The sequence below is a fragment of the Monodon monoceros genome, unplaced genomic scaffold (genome assembly GCF_005190385.1).
Source record: "Monodon monoceros isolate NGI ecotype Baffin Bay Population unplaced genomic scaffold, NGI_Narwhal_1 Super_Scaffold_18, whole genome shotgun sequence".
Lineage (NCBI taxonomy): Eukaryota > Metazoa > Chordata > Mammalia > Artiodactyla > Monodontidae > Monodon > Monodon monoceros.
Window position 1 is genome coordinate 64,507,561 of NW_021703774.1, and position 20,216 is coordinate 64,527,776.

A 20,216-nucleotide genomic window follows, 5' to 3' on the forward strand; every position below is an offset into this window, starting at 1 on the left:
TCTCATAAACCACTCTGAGGTTTAGAAGAGGAAGAGGAGGTGGAAGAAGAGGGGAGTAGGAAAGTACACTGGGTTGGATAGTGTCCTCTGAAAATTCATGTCCAGCATGAATGAAAAAAGAAAACCCTGAAGAATGCAAACAAAAATCTCAAAAGTGGCTGAGACACTCCAATCACATATAAAAGGTAAACTTGGTAAGTATGAATTTTAGGAGAAGATGTGATTAGGAAATTTGTTCATTTGGCAAGTAAACATTAGGTAACTTTTTTTTCATGCAGTTTGATTTAGATGAACAGGCTTGACTGTTCGTGGAGCAGTATGAGAGAAAAGGAAGTTAAAATGCTTTTCCTGCAACAAGGCTTTGTTGCTGGGCTAATTCATAGTAAATAGGATCCTACTCTTCAATGTAACTACAGATGAGTGAGGAGAGAAAAGTTAAGGGAAGCTGCTTCATCCTCCGTGAGAGAAATCTGGATTTTCTTCCTGAGGGAACCAGATTTGTTAGGTGTATTAGTTTTCTATTGCTGCTGTAACAAATTACTACATATAGTATTTGTCTTTCTCTGACTTATTTCACTTACTATAATGCTTCCAAGGCCCATCCTTGTTGTTGTAAATGGCAGGATTTCCTTCTTTTTTAATGACTGAATAGTATTCCATTGTATATATTTTTACCACATCTTCTTTATCCATTATTACGTTGATGGGCACTTACATTGTTTTCATGTCTAGGCTATTGTAAATAATGCTGCATTGAACATGGGGGTGCAAATGTCTCTTCAACATAGTGATTTAGTTTCCTTCAGATATATGCCCAGAAGTGGAATTACTGGATCATATGGTAGTTCTATTTTTAATTTTTTGAGGAACTTCCATACTGTTTTCCACAGTGCTAGTACCAATTTGCATTCCCACCAACAGTGCACAAGTGTTCACTTCTCTCCACATCCTCACCAACACTTGCTATCTCTTGTCTTTTTGATCATGGACATTCTAACATGTGTGACATGACTTCTCATTGTGATTTTGATTTCCATTACCCTAGTAATTAATGATTGTGAGAACCTGTTCATGTACTTGTTGTCCATTAGTATATCTTCTTTGGAAAAATGATTGGTGAAAGATGTTACCTCAGTATGGATTTAATTTTCATTTCTCTTCTGATGAGTGAGGATGAAGGAACTGGGTTTTGAAACAGGAAAAAAAGGCATGAAAGCCCCTGTGATGATAAAGACCTTGAGTGTATATCCAATTATTTCCTCTGTTATGCCCCAAAATATCCTCACACCAAGCTTAGTACCCAATTTCCTCTTTCATGAGTAAAAGTTCTCTCCTCAGCTGCCATAATTCTCAAAAAAATTATACACCAAATGGCCTGAGTTCACACAAGAGAAACTGGAGTTTGAAAGCATATCTCTCTGATACAAGCTCCTCAGTTAGTGTCACTCCATTACACTACATTAAACCAAGAGCAGGGCAGTGGGACTTCCAAGGAAGAACAAAAATCTGCTACAGGAAAGTTCAATGTAAGGCAAATCCCCAAGAGTGGGTAGACAGCTGGTAAGCAAAGCAGTAAGATAAAATAATCATCTGAGTTAAGAAGGAATTAAGGGAAGTAAGGATGTGTCCTGAGCACACGGTTCTATTTTTATAGATAGGTACTTGAGATATGTACAAATTCCTATAGCTATTTGGATAAGGCAGGTGAATAGGGAGAGAAATTTACATATAGTTCACACTAATTGACATTGTGTGATGGTAATTGTTAAAGTTAAGTAAATGTAATTCAATTTAAAACGTTGGATTATAGATATCTTTACATGGCTTCTATCTGAAATTAATTAATTAATAGCTAATTAAGTAATACTACGTAGGATGCTAATCTATATTGACACTAAATTTAGTCACGTGGTCACAGATAGGAAAAATAGCCTTTAGCTAGGCAGTCATGTACTCAGTTAAAAATTTTACTATTCTAAATCAAGGATTGACAAACTATAGCTGGCGACCAAATCATGCCAGTGTCTCTTTTTGTAAATAAAGATTTATTTGAACATAAAACAACACTATGTAGGATGGTTTAGTTGCTCAAAAAGCCTTGGAGGAAATGGGGAGATATTGGTCAAAGGGTACAAACTTCCAGTTATATGATGAATAAGTTTTGGGAATCTGATGTACAGCATGGTGATTACAATTAATATTGATAATACTGTATTATATACTTGAAAGTTGATACAAGAGTAGATCTTATATGTCCTCACAACAGTAAAGAAATGGTAAGCATGTGACAAGATGGCAGTATTAGCTAATGCTATGGTAGTTATCATTTGCAATGTACCAAATTAACACGTTGCACACCTTAAACTTACACAATATTATATGTCAATTGTATCTCAAAAAAGCTGGGGAAAAAAGGCCGCAGAAATTACTCTTAAGACTAATTCTGATTCTCAGATAACAGAAACCATCTTTTCCAAGCATATCAGTTTGACCAAGGTAGAAAAGGCTCAGCAGAAAAAGAGAGATTTTTCTCATCAACACCAGGTTGTCTAAAGGGGGCTAAGTGTCCCAGGCTAGATAGACTTTCCTTGGTCATCACTGCTGTCCTGCAGGATGCAAACTTCAAAGGACCTGAGACTCTTCAAATCTAAGCCTAATATATTCTTTTCTTCCACCTGGAGAAGTATCCCTGCACTAATTTTGCATATCCAGATATCCCTTGCACATGGACCAGCTCCTTCCCCAAAAGGCACGATGCTTGAGGATGTTAAAAATGGCATTTGTTCACCAGTGGCTAGGAGCCTTAGCCAGGGGATATTCCCCCCCCCCAGCCATCCTCCCCCCACAGCATCCAGTTGCTTTCTATTCCCGTCGCTGTCTTACATTTCTCATGTCATTTGACCCATAGACGCATCTTACCTTCTCAATTGTTCCATTGAGTCTGGACATATTTGGATTCATTCAGCATCTGAACGGTTTGTGAGCACCTGTTCTGAGCTAAGCATAGCATAATCATAGGCAGCTTCAGCAGAAAATGGGCATCCATTTCATCCAAAATCAGTGACGTGATCCCTGGAAGGGATGCCATGAGCCAGAGAAGGTAAAAACTGGTGATTTAGGGTGATATACACGGCTGCAACCCAGTTCTGGGGGGCTTGTCTTTGGCATTGAGCTCGAGCCATAAATATCATTGATTCCAGTGTGTACCCAAATGCACTTTAACCCACTTCTATGAGTCATACTTGGTCTATTTACAGGCTGAAAAGTCTTGGTCACTTCACTACCCCACCTCTCACATTTCCTGAATCTTGTGAAACTATCTGAGTCCCACAAGTAAACTCATCTCACTCCCACAAGTCAGAGAAGTAAGAGGTATTTCCACAGGCTCCATTAGGCCAACTGCTTCCTCTTCTCTCCTCAGAGTTGTCTCTGAACTTGGAATATGAGAGCGCTCACCATGGATCTGCCTTATTACCACGGCCCTCTGTCCAAGCGAGACTGTGAGACCTTGCTGCTCAAGGAAGGGGTGGACGGCAACTTTCTGTTAAGAGACAGTGAGTCTATGCCCGGAGTCCTGTGCCTCTGTGTCTCGTGAGTAGCCTCATCTTCCACACATTTGAAACCTTATGCTAAGTGTAGGACTGATAACCAAGTAGAAAAGAAATTCTACTTCACTGACTTCGCAGCCCCAATGAGCAGAATGAGAAATAGTTAGACTGCCAGGAGGGGACGGAAGGAATGTGTCTGTCCAAGCTCCTCCACCTGCCCTTCTCTCCCTGGTGCAAATGCCATACAAGCAATGAGCACACTCTGTGAAGCAGCAGAAATGGGGCTGGTGAGGAGAAGAGTGCAGGCAGCATGGGAGCGGAGCGGGGAGGCAGAGAAGGTAGCCATGTGAGAAAGGTCCTCTCCTACAGAGGTTGATTTAATTGGTATGGAAAAGACTAGGTGCCCTTTATAAAATTTTTATCTGAGAGGCCAACTTTTTACATGGATTCTGCTGGCTCCACTTGTGATTCTTAAAATACTAATAATATTTCAAATTTCGTTGGATTTGTAAAAGGCTTCAGCGTACATCATCTCCTTTCATCCTGCTTTTAGTCTATCAAGACAAGCCACCATTTTATAGATGAAGAAACAGAGACCTGGGATTTCTCAAACAACTTGGTTGTGTAACAATTCATCTGGTGGTTCCAAAGGGGCTGAGTTCAGTATGCAGGTCCAAGCCAGAGCATCAGAGCTACACTGCTGAAGGAAGTTGTTTAGCCCAGTTTAGAAAGCAATCCTGAACAGATATCAGGGGAAATCTACTGTCTTTAAAGATTCTTGTTTTTGTGGAGACCACTGAAATTTTTCTTTACCTGTTATAGAAATTAAAATCCAAGTATCTCCATGGATGCGCTTCAGGGCTTCTTAGAATTCGGGAGCTATAAGGACAAAAGAGATTGTCATTACTAACAGAATAGGCAGGGATATATTTCTTTCTCTATATGATATCGGGAATACAGATATAAGAAAGGCAGCCTTAAGGTGTTAGCAGTTTGAATTTTCAAGTCACAGGTGATGTTGAGGGTGTTTTCATATATTTTTAGCCATTGTTAATTCCTCTTTTGAGAATTGCATAATCATATCCTTTACCCATTTTTAGCTTGAGTTGCTCGTCTTCTTACTGATTTTTTTCAATTTCTATGTATGAAGGTAAAGCTTTTTTTTTTCTAGAAAAAAGACACACACAGATACAAGAAAACTACAGACCAATTTCAATTTCATTTACTATCAACTTTCAATAAACTACTAACAAAATGGAAGCCAGTAAAACATTAATGGAGAAAATACACTATGCTCAAGTATGGTCCAATCCAAGAAATCAAGGATGGTTCCCTGATAGGAAAATTATTAGTTTAATTACATATTAATAAGTCAGAGGTTACAAACTGCATAGCTGATTCAAATTTGCTTAAAAGGTATTAGATAAAATTCAGCATCAACCCCTCAATTAAACACACACTCATGTGTGCATATGCATACACACACTTACATACTCTTAACCATGTAGAGCTAGAGAGGTGCTTCCTTAAACAAAGGCCAGATGAAGCACTAGAAGAATTACCCCCCAAATCATGAATGAGCCAAAGATGTTCATTATAAGCACTACTATGTAACATTTTCCAGGAGATGTTAGCAAGTGTAATTAGTCAAAGGAAATACATGTAAAAATTGAAAACAAAGATGCAAAATTATTATTATTTGCAGATGACATGACTTTATACCTGTGAAATATAGATTTAACTGAAAAGAAAAACTACTAAAAACTAAGAAAATCCAATAAGGATATCTGCTTATATTATTAAAATCTAAAAAATCAATAGCTTTTTCATACAGCAACAATAGCCAGTAAGTAAATATAATAACACATCTCATTTACATCAGCAAAAAATTAATAATACCCAGGAATAAATGTAATATGAAATGTACAAAATTAAACAGCTCCTGGGGAGCTTACTAGAAGACTTCAGTGAAGGGAAGGATTCAGTTTGAAAGCATATCAGTTCACCATAATTAATCATAAATTCAGTATGTTTCCAGTGAAAAATCAACAGAATTTAAAATTTATTCTTCAAAGATAGTAAAGTTTATCCAGGTGGGAAATGAAACACAAGGAACCTGCCAGAGAGCCATAAAATATTTAATTAAAAAAAGGGGAGGCTTCCCTGGTGGCGCAGTGGTTGAGTGTCCACCTGCCGATGCAGGGGACACAGGCTCGTGCCCTGGTCCGGGAAGATCCCACATGCCGTGGAGCGGCTGGGCCCGTGAGCCATGGCTGCTGAGCCTGCGCGTCCGGAGGCTGTGCTCCGCAACGGGAGAGGCCACAGCAGTGAGAGGCCCGCGTACCGCCAAAAAAAAAAAAAAGGGGGGACTAATACCAAATATTAAAATACATTATAAAACTACAGTAACTACTACAGTAATTAAAAGAGTTTCGTACTGAGAGATCAATGGAATCGAATATAGAATCTGGTAGAAATGAATCCAAATACGTATGGAATTTAGCATATGTGTAAAAGAGCATTTCAAATCAATGAGGAAAAGATGAGCGATAACTGTGTTGGGACACTTGGCTGGTCACTTAGAAAAAAATAAACCTGAATCCCTATCTTACTTCTTGAAGTAAAATTAATTCAAATTGGTTCTAATACAGAACTTATTTTTCTAAATGAAACTGTGTGTACTAGAAGAAAACGTGAACTATTAAAAAATATTCCCGGAATTGAGAAAGACTTCCTAACAAGATATAAAACACAGAAACCAAGAAAAGATTGCTAAATATGACCATTATAACAAAAAACTGTTGTTAAAAAAAACTTACTGACAAACGAAGAGAAAAAATCAAAACTTCATTAACATATAATGAAGCTTTTAAAAAACAATAGAAAACTAGGTAAAATGCAAGAGGAGGAGATTCTCTGAAATGGAATGTGAAAAAGAAAGATAAAAAAATGCTAGATCTCACTCATAACTAAAAAAACACAAATTAAAAGAATAATGTGGGCTTCCCTGGTGGCGCAGTGGTTAAGAATCCGCCTGCCAACGCAGGAGGCCGGGGTTCGAGCCCTGGTCCGGGAAGATCCCACATGCCGTGGAGCAACTAAGCCCATGCGCCTTAACTACTGAGCCTGTGCTCCTAGAGCCCACGAGCCACAACTACAGAGCCCAAGTGCCACAAACACTGAAGCCTGTGCACCTAGAGCCCATGCTCCGCAACAAGAGAAGCCACGACAATGAGAAGCCTGCGCACAGTGACGAAAAGTAACCCCCGCTCATCACAACTAGAGAAAGCCTGCGCACAGCAACAAAGACCTAACAGAACCATAAATAAATAAATACATTTATTTATATAAAAAAAAGAATAATGTGATACCATTTTTACCTCTTCAAGGGTTTAGAATTAAAACTATGAAAATACCCAGAGGAAATTCAACTGCTGGGAAGCAGAAGTGCTTGCACATGCTAAACACAGCCTCTTTGAATAGAAATGTGGTCAAAACATAAAATGCACAGGTATAACCTTTGACTCAAAATTTCATTAATAAAAACGTATCTTATAGTTATTACTGCATAAGTATGTGCAAATTGACATTAACAAGATTGAGTAAATCTATATATGGTATGAAAAATACTCCAAGATCTATTGTTGTGTGAAAAAGGCAAGATGCAAAGTATGATCCCATCTGTGTAAAAAAAAAAAAAAAGTATGCCTATATCCTTGTATATTCATAAACAATTTTTGAAAGTTATATAAGATTTATAATAGTGGTTACAGCTGGGGAATTTAGGAGGAATAAATAGGAAAAAAATGTTGTGGATTCATTCTTTTTATTTGATAACTTTTGCACACTTTAAATGCTTACGTGCATGCATTACTTTGGTAATTTAAAAAAATGTTTATAAAAATGTAGTGAATCCCTACTACCTATTCAAACACTGTGCTAAGGCCTAGGGAGATTCTAAGGGGATTCCAATAGGGGACTTGCAATTTTTTTCAACATGTAAATAAATAAAATAAGGGTAAGACAATATTATACAAATTCAAGGACAGAGGAGATGAGCAGGAAAGTTTTCTTAGAGGAGGTGGTATTTGAGCTGGGATTTAAAAGAGTGGATAAGATTTGGTTACACAGAAATGGGATGGAAGGCATTGTAGGTTGGGGAAAAGGCAGGAACATAGGTCTAGAAATAGGATATTTTAAAACACATAAGAATCATACAGGGTTCTGGAAAGGTAGTTTGGAAACCAACTTTTGGAAAAGTCAGTTTGGGGTAATATTATGGGGTCTTAAAAGAATGACTCTGTAGCTAATGGGGAACCATGGATGGCTTCTAAGCAGGGAAATGACAAAATCAGTGCTGAGTTTTAGGAACTCCAGTCTAATAAGGAGAGCGCACTGAAGCTGGCAGGTGATGATGGCACTGCAGATGGGAGATGGCGAGGGACTAGCTACGGTGGGGCAGGCAGTGCGAATGGAGATTAGAAGAAGTTGCAAGAGATGTGGTAGAGACAGGAGAGACCTTGGTCAAGATTTCAGGGTAGATAGTCAACACTGGGATTCTCTTTAAAAATTGACATTTATGCTCAACTGCTCTGTGATACATCATGTTAGCTTATATATTCATTCAAAGCAAAATTCATTGAGAAATGTAATACAAATAATAATAACTAATCAAATGGAGAGGCAGAAATAAATATTTGTTAAACACCTGCACTTGATCAGGGCTCACCCTCTTCCCTGCCCACGTCACTGAAAGGCAAACAGAATTTCAGGCACCCTCAGGCTTAAGGCTCGGATCAAATGGTCCCCATCAAAACGGCCTTTTTCATAATTCTTGTGAAATTTTGTTGTCACAAAGATCAGACAGACCATTCAGTTGTTATTGTTCAACAGTTATTTAAAGTCTCCCATGTCAAGCACTATGGTAGACACTTAGCTGATGCCTTCAACACAGCTCAGAGTCTAGTGGGGAAAATAAAGAAGTAAAAGGACCCTGTGACGTGTGTGATAACTGATGACTGAGGGCAAGGAGTGATTCATTCATCAAGGAGTAGAGAGCCTACATGGGAGCTGGGACTTGGAGGATGACTAGAAGCTTCATTCACTCATTCAACAAGCACACACTGAGCGCCTATTATGTTCCAGGCATGTTCCTATGCATTGGTGAGACAGTGATAAACAGTACAGGCACTAGTCCTGCCTTCATGAAATGACATTCCAGTGAGAGGAGACAATATAGTGAAAACAAAACAGAGGGGTATTACAGGGAGGGACAAAGAGTCTTCTTTGGGTTGGGTACAGGAAAGATTCCTCTGAGAAGGTCACATAAAGCAATTCGTATTCCAGTGTACAACCCTAAGTAAGCAAAGCCAAAATTATCTACAACACAAGTATTAGACTGTTTTTCTACATCTGTGCAGCAAGAGCCACTATGAAGGTGCTTTCTATGAGTCAAAAATTGTGCTAAGCATGTTACATCAATTACCTCATTTATCTTTTGCAAAGCCATCTTCCATAGGTGATATATCTCTATTTTGTGGGAAAAGAAATGGAGCTTCTTATTAACTAAAGTGTCCAAGGTCAAACTGTTAATATGTTGTTATGTTCCCTCTCTTATCAATGTCCCCAGTTCCACTGAAATGTGTTCAATGTGGTCCCCTTGGAACTGTGTTATAAAGTGCTCAAGCAGGGGACTTGAGGGCTTGGCAGTAGATCCTAATATGCAGAATTTGCATTCTGCTTCCTAGAAATGAGCTACCCTCTCTTCTTTGTTGTGTTAGAATGGCAATATGCCAAATTTCATGCTTTCATAGATCTAAATGAAGATATTATGGAGAAGGTTAGAAATAAAGGAAGGAAGTCACAGAGGAGAGTTGGCCCAGCAGCATATAGCACTGACCAGAAAGCTACGTATGTGGTAACCATGGACAGGAAATGTTACTTGATCTCACAGCCTGATAGAGCATGAAAACACCAATGTGCAAAACACTGTCTGTGTAGGCGACGTTGTGAGTGTTAGAAGTTGGAACTGGGTCTGGCTTTATAATCAGCAGAGTCAAAATGGAATAGATATTCGGAGATGCAAGGAATTCACCTGCAGTTATGAAGGCAAAGGAGGGACTTTCTGTAGTCATATATAGGAAGGCTGCAGATGAGAAGAACCCAAGCCCTGACTTAGGGCAGGTCCTCACTGAGGAGGAAACAACAGAAAGAGTGAATGAGAGAGAACCCAAGAGTCATTTCCAGCTCTCAGGTTCTGAGATCTTTGGAAAGACTTGAGTTCAGAAAGAAAAAAAAAATTCAAACTTTTTTGTTGTTTTAGAAAAATCAAATGTTGATAAAGGTATAAAAAAGAGAGCAGAAATTATCTCAGTCTCACCACTCAGAAATCACCTTTTCTAATCTCTCCAGACTGTTCTCTATTCATATGCATGTATAAGCAAATATTATATATGCACATAAATGGTTCATTATATATATGATCAACTGCAACCCTTTTTTTCAGTGTATAATGGGTATCTTTCCACTTCAAAGAAAGCCAATACACATCATCCTTTCATGATTGCTTACTATTTTGATTGCATATATCATAATTTATATATAAACTATACATTTAGGTTATTTCCAGTTTGGTCCAATGGACCCAATGTAATTTGAGAAGATTAACATTTTTGTGCTTACATCTTTGAGAGTTTGCCCAACCCTCTCCTCAGGATAATATCCTAAACATTTTAACATTTTTACACACATTGACAAATTAGTACAACAAAAGGTTATATGGATGCACACTCCAATCAAGACCAGTGAGAAAGCCAGAAGTTAAAAGTCTTAAAACATTCTGTATTGACTTGTAACTGTTTTATTCTTTGTCTTAGCAGTATATTTCAAAGAACAGAAGTTCTTGATTTTGATGAAGTCAAATTTATCATGTTTTTCTTTCATGAATTGTGATTTCAGTGTTGTATATAATAAACCCTTGCTTAATGCAATTCATAAAGATTTTCTCCTTGTTTTCTTCTAGAGTTGTATACTTTTAACTTTCACATTTAGTGTAGCCTATTCTGATTTAATTTTTGCAATCTGGGGTAAGGTTGGGGTTGGTGTTTTATTAAATATGGTCACCTATTTGTTCCAGCTCATTGTTGAACAGACTATCCTTTATACCAATAAATTGCTTTTGTGCCTTTGTAAAAAACGAAAACTATTGACTATATAAGTTTGGATCTATTTCTAAGCTCTCACCATGGATCTTTTTTTTTTGTCTTTATGCAAATTCTGTATTGTGTTGATTACTATCACTTTATAATAAATCTTGAAATAAGATGGTTTAAATCACCCAACTTTTTCAGGGTTATTTTAGCTATGTTAGGCCTTTTGCATTTCCATACATATTTTAGATTCAGCTTTTCAACTACTCCCCCCCACCAACACACACACAGACTGATGACATTTAGATTGAGATTGCATGAATCTAGAGATCAATTTGGGGAGAACTAACATGGTAATATTAATTCTTCTGATCCATGAACATAGTTTAATCTCTTCATTCATTCATATCTTTTAAAATTTCTCTCAGAAATGTTTTGTAACAGGTCTTGTACATCTTTTGTCAAATTTATCCCGAAGATTTCACACACTTGATGTTATTTTAAATGATATCAGATTTTAATGATTTAAACTTTTTAATTATTTTATTTTCACTTTCCACTTGTTCAATGCAAGTGAATGGAAACACAGTTGATTTTCATATACTGAACTTGTATCCTGCAACCTTGCTAAACTCATTTATTGGCCCAGTGGCTTTTTTTGTAGAATCTCTGTATGATTTTCTACATGCCATCTGCAATTAAAGATGATTTTATTTCTTCCATGCCAATTTTTCTGTTCCATTTTTTTCTTGCCTTATTGCACTAGCTAAGACTTCCAAAACAATGTAGAATAGAAGTGATGAGTGCAAAAAATCCTTGTCATTTTCTGATCTTGGGGTAAAAGTATTCAATCTTTTCCCACTAACTACATCTTTAGCCCTCCTGTTCCTAGTAGGGCTGAGAGTTTTTTTCTGCATCAACTGAAATGGTAGTATGAATTTTTGTTTCTTGACTTTTAATCAACAGATTAAATTTTCTAGATTCCACATGTAAGTGATACCATGCAGCATTTATCTTTCTCTATCTAGCATGGTTGAATAATATTCTATTGTTTATATATACCACATCTTCTTTATCCATTCCTCAGTTGATGGACACTTGGGTTGTTTCCTTATCTTGGCTTATGTGAGTAATGTTGCAATGAACATGGAGTACAGATATCTCTTTGATATCTTGTTTTCATTCCCTTTGACTGTATACTCAGAAGTGGGATTACTGGATCATAATTTTTACTTTTATGAGGAACCTCCATACTGTTTTCCATAGTGGTTGCACCAATTTACATTCCCACCAACAGTGCACAAGTGTTCCCTTCTCTCCACATCCTCACCTATATTTGATATCTCTTGTCTTTTTGATGATAGCCATTCTAACACATGTGAGGTGACATCTCATTGTGATTCTGATTTCAATTTCCCTGATGATTAGAGATACTGAGTTCCTTTTAAAGTACCTGTTGGCCATTTGTATATCTTTTTGGGAAAAACATGTATGCTTTATGTATTTTGAAACAAACATTTAGGTGCATAAGCATTTAGAATTGTTATATCCTCTCGATTAATTGACCCCTTTATCTTTTTGAAAACCCCGCTTCTTTATTCCTGGTTATAGTCATTGCTCTGAGCTGATATTGCTAGCTTTCTTTTTATTAGTGTTAATAGTATATACTTTCCCCATCAATTGGCTTTTAATCTAGTTGTGTTTTCATTTTTATATCAGGTCTCTTGTAAGAATCATACCCCTGAGTCTTGCTTTTTTATCCAATCTGACAATAACTTCCCTTTAATAGGGATGATTAGGCCATTTGTATTTAATGTGATCATTAATATGACTGTGTTTAAATCTACTATCTCGGTATTTATTTTCTATTTGTCCCATCTGTTCTTCTTTTCCCCTTTCTGCCTACTTTGGAATTGATTGAATATTTAAATTATTTCCAAATTATCTCTTTTGCAGGCTTGCTACCTATAATTCTTTGTTTTTTGGTAGTTTATTTAGTATTCATAGTATTCATGTTTAACTTATTATAACCTATATTTGAGTAATATTATACCACTTCACCTATAATACAAGAACCTTACAATAATATCCTTTCATTTCTCCCACACTCTAATCAAGCTTTTGTGCTCTTATTGTCATCCATTTTATTTCTATATATTTTATTACCCCTACAGTAGATTGTTATTACTTTTACTTTTAGCAATCAATTATCTTTTAAAGTGATTTTAAATATAAGAAAAATATTTTTTTCTTTACCCACATAATTACTATTTCTGGTACTCTTCTTTCCTTTGCATGTACCAGGGTTTCTCAACCTTGGCATTATTGAAATTTGGGGCCAGCTAATTCTTTGTTGAGGGGAATGCCCTGTGCAACTTGTGATGACTAAAAATATCTCAAGACATTGCCAAAAGTCACTCCTAGTTGAGAAATATTAGTATTGTTTCAGATTTTCACCTGGTACCATTTTCTGTCTGTCTAAAGGACTTCCTATAACATTTCCTGTAGTGCATATATACTGGTGTAAATTATTTCAGCTTTTGTGTATTTGAAAATGTCTTCTTTTCACCTTCAGTTTTTGAAAGATTTTCCCTGGATATAGATTTCTAGGTTAATTTTTTCTTTCAATACGCTTAAGATTTTGTTCCACTGTCTCCTGACTTGCAGCGTTTCTGATAAGAAGTTTGCTGTCCTTATATTTGTTCTTCTGTACGTATGTATTTTTTTTCTTCAATTGCTTTTGAGATTTTCTCTTTATCATTGGTTTTAGGCAATTTGATTGTGATGTACCTTTGTGTAATTTTCTTTGTGTTTCTTGAGTTTGGGGTGAATTTAATTTTTTGTACATGTGGGTTTATAATTTTCATCAAACTTAGAAAATTTTTGTCTGTTGTTTCTTTAAATAGTTTTGTTCCCACTCAGGGAATTTAATTACAGGTATATTAGGCTACCCAAAGTTGTTCCACGTTTCACAGGTTCTCTGTTTATTTTTTTCAGTCTTTTTTTCTCTCTGATTTTCATTTTGGATAGTTTCTATTGCTTTGTCTTCAAGTTCACTAATTTCTGTCTGCTGTAATGTGAAATTTGCTGCTAATCCCATCCAGTGAATTCTTCATTTTATACAATGTAGTTTTTATCTCTAGAAGTTTAATTTGGGTGTTTCTTTAATATCATCCATGTTTCTACTTAGCAAGCTCTCTTTTCTCTAGATTCTTGAACATCTGAGATAATAACAACAACTGTATTAATGTCCTTGTCTACCAAGGTAGAGCCTTATGTCTCCCTAAGTTGATGAAATAGAGCTAGGAGACCAGGAAGGCCAAGGTGCCTAGAGTTTATGGGGGTGAGAACACAGAAGAAAAGATACACTAAGAAAGAGCTCCTGGGATCTGCAGAGGGGTTCCTTGAATCTTCAGCTTAGTGTTGAATAGCTCATGTGCATGAGGTAAATAACCAGGCTGGGTAAAAAAGATCACCCTAAAAGCCAAAGGAACAATCTCTGGAGCTCACGCTGGTCTGGAAATAGTTTGTATTCTCACCAGAGTAGAAAATTTTATAATTCATGGACCTCAGTTAGAATAATCAGAAGCATATTGACTCAGTAGTGGGATAGAATTAGCTCTGAACTAAAGGCTGCTCTTGTATCACCTAAAAAATATTTAAAACAAGTCTCCAAAAGATTGAACTATTTCCAAGTAGCTTAACTGCACCCTAGAAAAATGTTCAAGAATCTTTATAGGAAAATGAGAATATCCAGCACCATAAAGATAAAATTTGCTACTTCTGGCATCGAATCAAAATTTACCAGGTATGGGGACTTTCCTCATGGTCCAGTGGTTAAGACTGCATGCTCCCAATGCAGGGGGCAAGGGTTCGATCCCTGGTTGGGGAACTAAGATCCCACATGTTGCATGGTGCAGCCTAAAAACAAAATTTACCAAGCATGAATAGAGGCAGGAATTACAATCCATAATGAGGAGAAACGTTAATCAATAGAAACAGGCCCAGAAATGAACATCATATTTTATAGGATATTAATATAATCAATGTCCTTCTGTGTTATATTATGCCACAGAAAGAGAACTGACACATCTGCGTGATAAGGCCATGACTGTGTACTCTTATTCTTATCAAATGAAGGCAACTGGTTCTGACTACTTTGCTATTAGGAATTTTAGCTAGATAGCTAGATAAATTGATTTTGTTTGATCTACAGCAAAGCTTTTCCTAGATCTAGATGCCAGATCTGTGATTATTTTATCCACAAAAATATGCACAGTTGAACTGCAGTTGAAAATACAATAACCTTTGATTAAGGTTGTAATAATCCATAGTCATTCTTCAAGATATATCCGGTGCTTGCACTGGCCAATAGGTCAGTCAAATGAGAATGTGGTAGGAATCAACACACCGTACATTTCATGATTTGATGGTGCCCTTAGTATAGAAATCTCTTCCAGGGATGTGAAATTGCTTTAGTTTACTGTCTTGGCAGATGAAACCAGTTATAGGAGCTTCTGCTTTGTCCTTTCCACTACAATAGTCCTCATTCTATGATTCAAAGAACCAATGAAAAGATTTTGACAATTCCTAAGTCTGTAAGGGCATTCTGGAACTGGGGAAATAACCATAGGATGGTCCCGTGGTCCCCTTGGATCCACTTGAAGTAGACTCGGGCCAAGATTTCTTCTATCACCTGACTCCCATGAGTTCTACCTCTGACTGCTGGATCATGGGAACATTTGAGTCTCCAAAAATTAGTGTCAGTTCAGAGCCAGTATCAAATAACCCTAAAAAACATTGGGTATTTTTCCTTTTCCCAGTACACAGTGCCCCTAGTAAATGTTGTACGTTCTTCTGGAAAAGGCTTGGGGAAGTGTGGTCACATTCCTTCCTTAAAGGAATCCAGAAACCCAACACCACTCTCCATAAAAGGGATCTGAGCCTGTCAACTGGATTAAATCTGTAAATTGGGTAAGACATCCAAGAATCCCTACTCTGTGACTCAAGTCAGTGTTGTGCCACAAGACCTAGAAGTTCTCTGCTTACTTTATATCCAACAGAACTTTAGGCTGTCCATCATTCTATGCTTTGGAATCCAGTGAATCAATTAAACATCACCACAGATCCCTGTACAGCAAATTGCTCTTACACTGTTACATCCCTCTGGCTTACGATAATTGTGCTGTCTTTGTCTCTCATTGAGTGCTAACACCTAACCTCTACTATTCCTCGATCCCATTATTTCCACTAAAATCAGGGCACCCAACCATTTCAGGATTTCCCACTGTCAACTCCAGCTTACAGCACAGAGATACAGTTTTCAAAGATGCTGGTTCTCTCCTCACAATTTATTTTTTAGTTCATCATGAAGGTGCTGACCTTCAGACACCTTGAAGGGGGGTGAGGAATAACTAGACAGTTTGCATTAATAGATTTATTATAATATTCCCATCTTCCTGAGTTTTCAGATTCCTTTCTCTATAGAATTCCAGGGAAGTTTTGGCATTTTGATCTCCATTGAATGTGAGCCATCATTAAATCCATGCTTCAATTAACCAGTCTAGCAGAATGTTTATGTCACTCCCCAGTGCATGAGCTAGCACATTAATTCCGAATCCTGGGTGAGTGTGCCTTTATTTATGAATTCAGCCAACAAATCTTCTATTTTATCCTTCTTGGTTTAACATCCTAATATCCATTTCTGTATATACTCTTTTTTATAAACATCTTTATTGGAGTATAATTGCTTTACAATGGTGTGTTAATTTCTGCTGTATAACAAAGTAAATCAGCTACTTTATCCTTCTTGGTTTAACATCCTAATATCCATTTCTGTGTATACTCTTTATATATGTGTCTCCCACTGACTGAACCCAGTCAGAGGCCTGAGAGCAAGGGAGCCCATAGAGGTCAGAGCACAGAGCAGAGTGGGGAAAGTTAGAAAGAGGATCTGGAGATACAGAAAATATCCGGCACATGTATATACTAGTACAGTAAGTCCCCTACATAAGAACCTTCAAGTTGTGAACTTTCAAAGATGCAAACATGCGTTGGCATGTCCAATCACGTAAGTTAGTTCACATGTCTGGTGTACCTTGCCACGTGCGTGCATCCTCTACGAGTGGTTGTGCTTTTGTGTGCTTTACTGTATAGAGTACAGTAGTACAGTATCTTTATTTCAAGCCCAGGATGTCTGGTAGCAAGCGTAAAAGCAGCGGTGACGTAGGTGGTACTGCTAAGGAGAGATTCCCGACACAGAAAATGGCAAGGGGATTTTCTTTATTTGAGGAGGCACTGGTAGTTTTTGAGGCATAGGACCTGAATGTAGAATGGTACACGAAGGTTGCAGCAGCCATTCAGAATGCAATCCAGTGCCACCGTGTCGTCTATGGTGAGAAAAAAAGAGCCACCCAGACATCACTGGATCATTTTTTTTCAAGAGGGTAGATAGAATTGAATCCAGCAAGGAACCAGAACCTGTGCCATCAACGTCAGGCATGAGTGAAACTGCAGCTTGCCCTCCGTCTCCTGTTGCTGACGATCCTTCAGCTCTACCATCTCCTACCCCCTCTCCCTCCTCCAGTCAGTAACTCTTCTTGCCTGTTCTTTCGATGCCAGCCCCTGGAAGCCAGCAATTGTACTGTACTACTGTACTTTTCAAGGTACTGGACTGTAAGATTAAAAATTTTTGTTTGTTTGATTGTTATGTATTATTTGTGTGAAAAGTATCATAAACTTATTACAGTACAGTACTGTACAGCCGATTGTGTTAGTTGGGTACCTAGGCTAACTTTGTTGGACTTAAGAATAAATTGGACTTACAAACAAATTGGACTTATGAACGTGCTCTCAGTACAGAACTTGTTCGTATGTAGGAGACACTGTTCTGGACACGTTAAGCTTGAAATATCTAACATCCAAGAGGAGATGTTAAGTAGTTAATGTTAAGTAGTTAATGTTAGGTAGAAAAAATGAGTCTGGAGTTCAGGGGCAGGTTGGAGGTAGAAATACAAATTAAAATATAATTTGATAAGTGTTAATATTTTCACAGTAGTCAGTCTTTCCATTCAAAAACATTCCACCTCCTTTTATTTTGTTCATTTATGTCTCTTGGTAAGATTTTTCATACACACTTGGCACATTTCTTATTAATTCAATGCAACTCAGCAAACAGTTACTGAGAATGTATTGTAAGATTGGCAATGGTGCTAGAGTGAACAAAGCAGACATGATTCTGGCCCGAGTATGAAATACAGATGAGGAAATGGATAATTAAAAATCGGTATGATAAGTATGTTTCGATAGTAATGGACTACTTTTTCCAAAGATTCCCCTCCTTTCCCCCTGATGGAATGCCCCACCCCAGGGTGCCTTACCTGAAGCACTAGGTGCCTTGAATCAATTCAGCTGCCTTTCTCTGCCAAGTCTTTGAGCAAAGCCTGGGTGGCAGAGGTGGCATGTGGCTGGTTATCGTGGTATGTAGTATGTAGATAGTGAGGTTCTTGTGATATTGATTATCACTTGAGACCTGTTAAGACAGGAATACATACACCGATTAAACCCCATCTACCCATCATTCCTCTTCTCTCCCCATGAGAATCAGCCTGAAGTCACCCCATCCCCCATTCCATACTCTTAAAAGCACAGGGGGAAAATCAGGGATACAAATTTTAAGACTATATTCATTTTAGGTCTGTTTTTTGAAAAACATAAAAATTTTCTTGAATATTGAAAAAAGTAAAACCACTCTAAAAGAGAATTATTAGAGAATTAAAACATAGCCTTTACCACAAAATAGTGTACTTCAAAAGAAGTGAGGTTGTTGGCAAAAATAACAAATACTTAGTGGTGAGCACTTTTTATCTGTTTAATTGTTTTGCTTCTGTGTTTGGATAAGGGCTGTTTCAGAGCAGTCAGTAAGCATCTGGAATCTAGAAAGTTAACCACTGTGATTACTAAAGTCTTAAATAACAAACTCTGTAGCTTGTTTTCAGTAAAGAGATATCAGCTCCCACAAAGAGCCAAAATGTTCATAATAGATTTTTTTCAAAGTTGCAGAAGAGATGTTTGTTGAAGATCAACAAATCATAGGAAAAGATTTACTTAGCCTATTCTTACATCTTTAGCATTTCCCAACTAGTGTAAACAGATAGAACTTTTCCAACAGATGGAAAAATTTGCACCAAAACCCCTCAGAACTCAGTGATGACACCACTGATACCCCTTCCTCCCCGCCTTCCTCCCTCTCCCTCCCTCCCTTGTTCTTTTATCTTTAATCTCAAAATTGCACTAAAAAAGCTATTTTACTTTAAACTTTCATTATTAATTATAATTTAGTAAGTTTTATAGAGTGTTATTTTTGAATACTGTACTTTGATTAAGTTAATCTAATAATAGTTCATATTAGAAAATATGTATTTTTCATTAATTTACACTTTTATTTGTACTTTATAATATACTTATTTTTAAAGTATATTTAAATGTAATAAATACACAGTTTCACTGATCTTTGTTTTCTAATAAGGAATAAAATATTGGCATTGTCAGTTTTGTTTCAATAGTGCCAATCCGAAAGAGTAGACACTTGGGCTCATGGATTATACACATTTCAACTTTACTAAATTTTGCCAAATTGTTCTCCAAGATATTCATATCTAATTATACCCCAATTCGTAGTATATAAAACCTTGTATAGCTCCAAATCACAGCCAATATTTTGAATTAGTTAACTCTTACATCATTGCCAATCTGGTATGAAATTATATCTAATGTGGTTTCATTTCTATTTCCCTGATTGTTAGTGAAGTGAAGCACCTTTTCATATGTTTACTGGCCATTGTACTTGTCTTTTTCTTATTGTACATTAATGTTCCCATTTTATCAATATATTAGGGTTGCAATTATCTTCTCCCAACTTGCGGACTTCTTCACTTTGTTAATAGTATATTTTGATAAATAGAAGTTTTAATTTTAATATAGTGAGTTTATTAATCTTATCTTTTGGCTTGTACTTTTTGTGATTTAAGAACTCCTTCCTTAACTCAAGGTCATTAAGTCGGTCACTTATATTTCTCCCAAGCTTAGTGTTTTGTTTTTTCATAATTGGATCTTCAATTAGAGTGTGAAGCAGGAATCCAATTTTATTTGTTTACACATGAAAACATTACCATTATCATTTAAAAAACAGTCTATCCCTTTCTCATTCATCTGCTATGCCAGCTCTGTCCTATATCAAGTTTTTATACATATATGGGTCTGTTTCTGGGCTGTTTTAGTCCATTAATGTCTTCTTGACTCCAGAGCCAGTTCCTCACTTCTTTTTTTTTAATACATATTTATTGGAGTATAATTGCTTCACAATACTGTGTTAGTTTCTGTTGTACAACAAAGTGAATCAGCCATATGCATACATATATCCCCATATCCCCTCCCTCTTGAGCCTCCCTCCCATCCACCCTATCCCACCCCTCTAGGTGGTCACAAAGCACCAAGCTGATCTCCCTGTGGGATACAACTG

The 20,216-nt window shown here is 37.0% G+C and overlaps 1 protein-coding gene across 1 annotated transcript in view; it reads left to right on the top strand.

Moving 5' to 3' along the window:
* The first annotated feature begins 3,334 nt into the window (after positions 1–3,334).
* SH2D1B (SH2 domain containing 1B) overlaps positions 3,335–20,216 on the top strand; it is a 54,111-nt gene continuing 37,229 nt past the window's right edge. Inside the window, exon 1 of the mRNA XM_029226928.1 lies at positions 3,335–3,591. Within this exon, the coding sequence (XP_029082761.1) occupies positions 3,443–3,591 (149 nt within the window). The 5' untranslated portion in view covers positions 3,335–3,442. The remainder of the gene's footprint in view (positions 3,592–20,216) is intronic.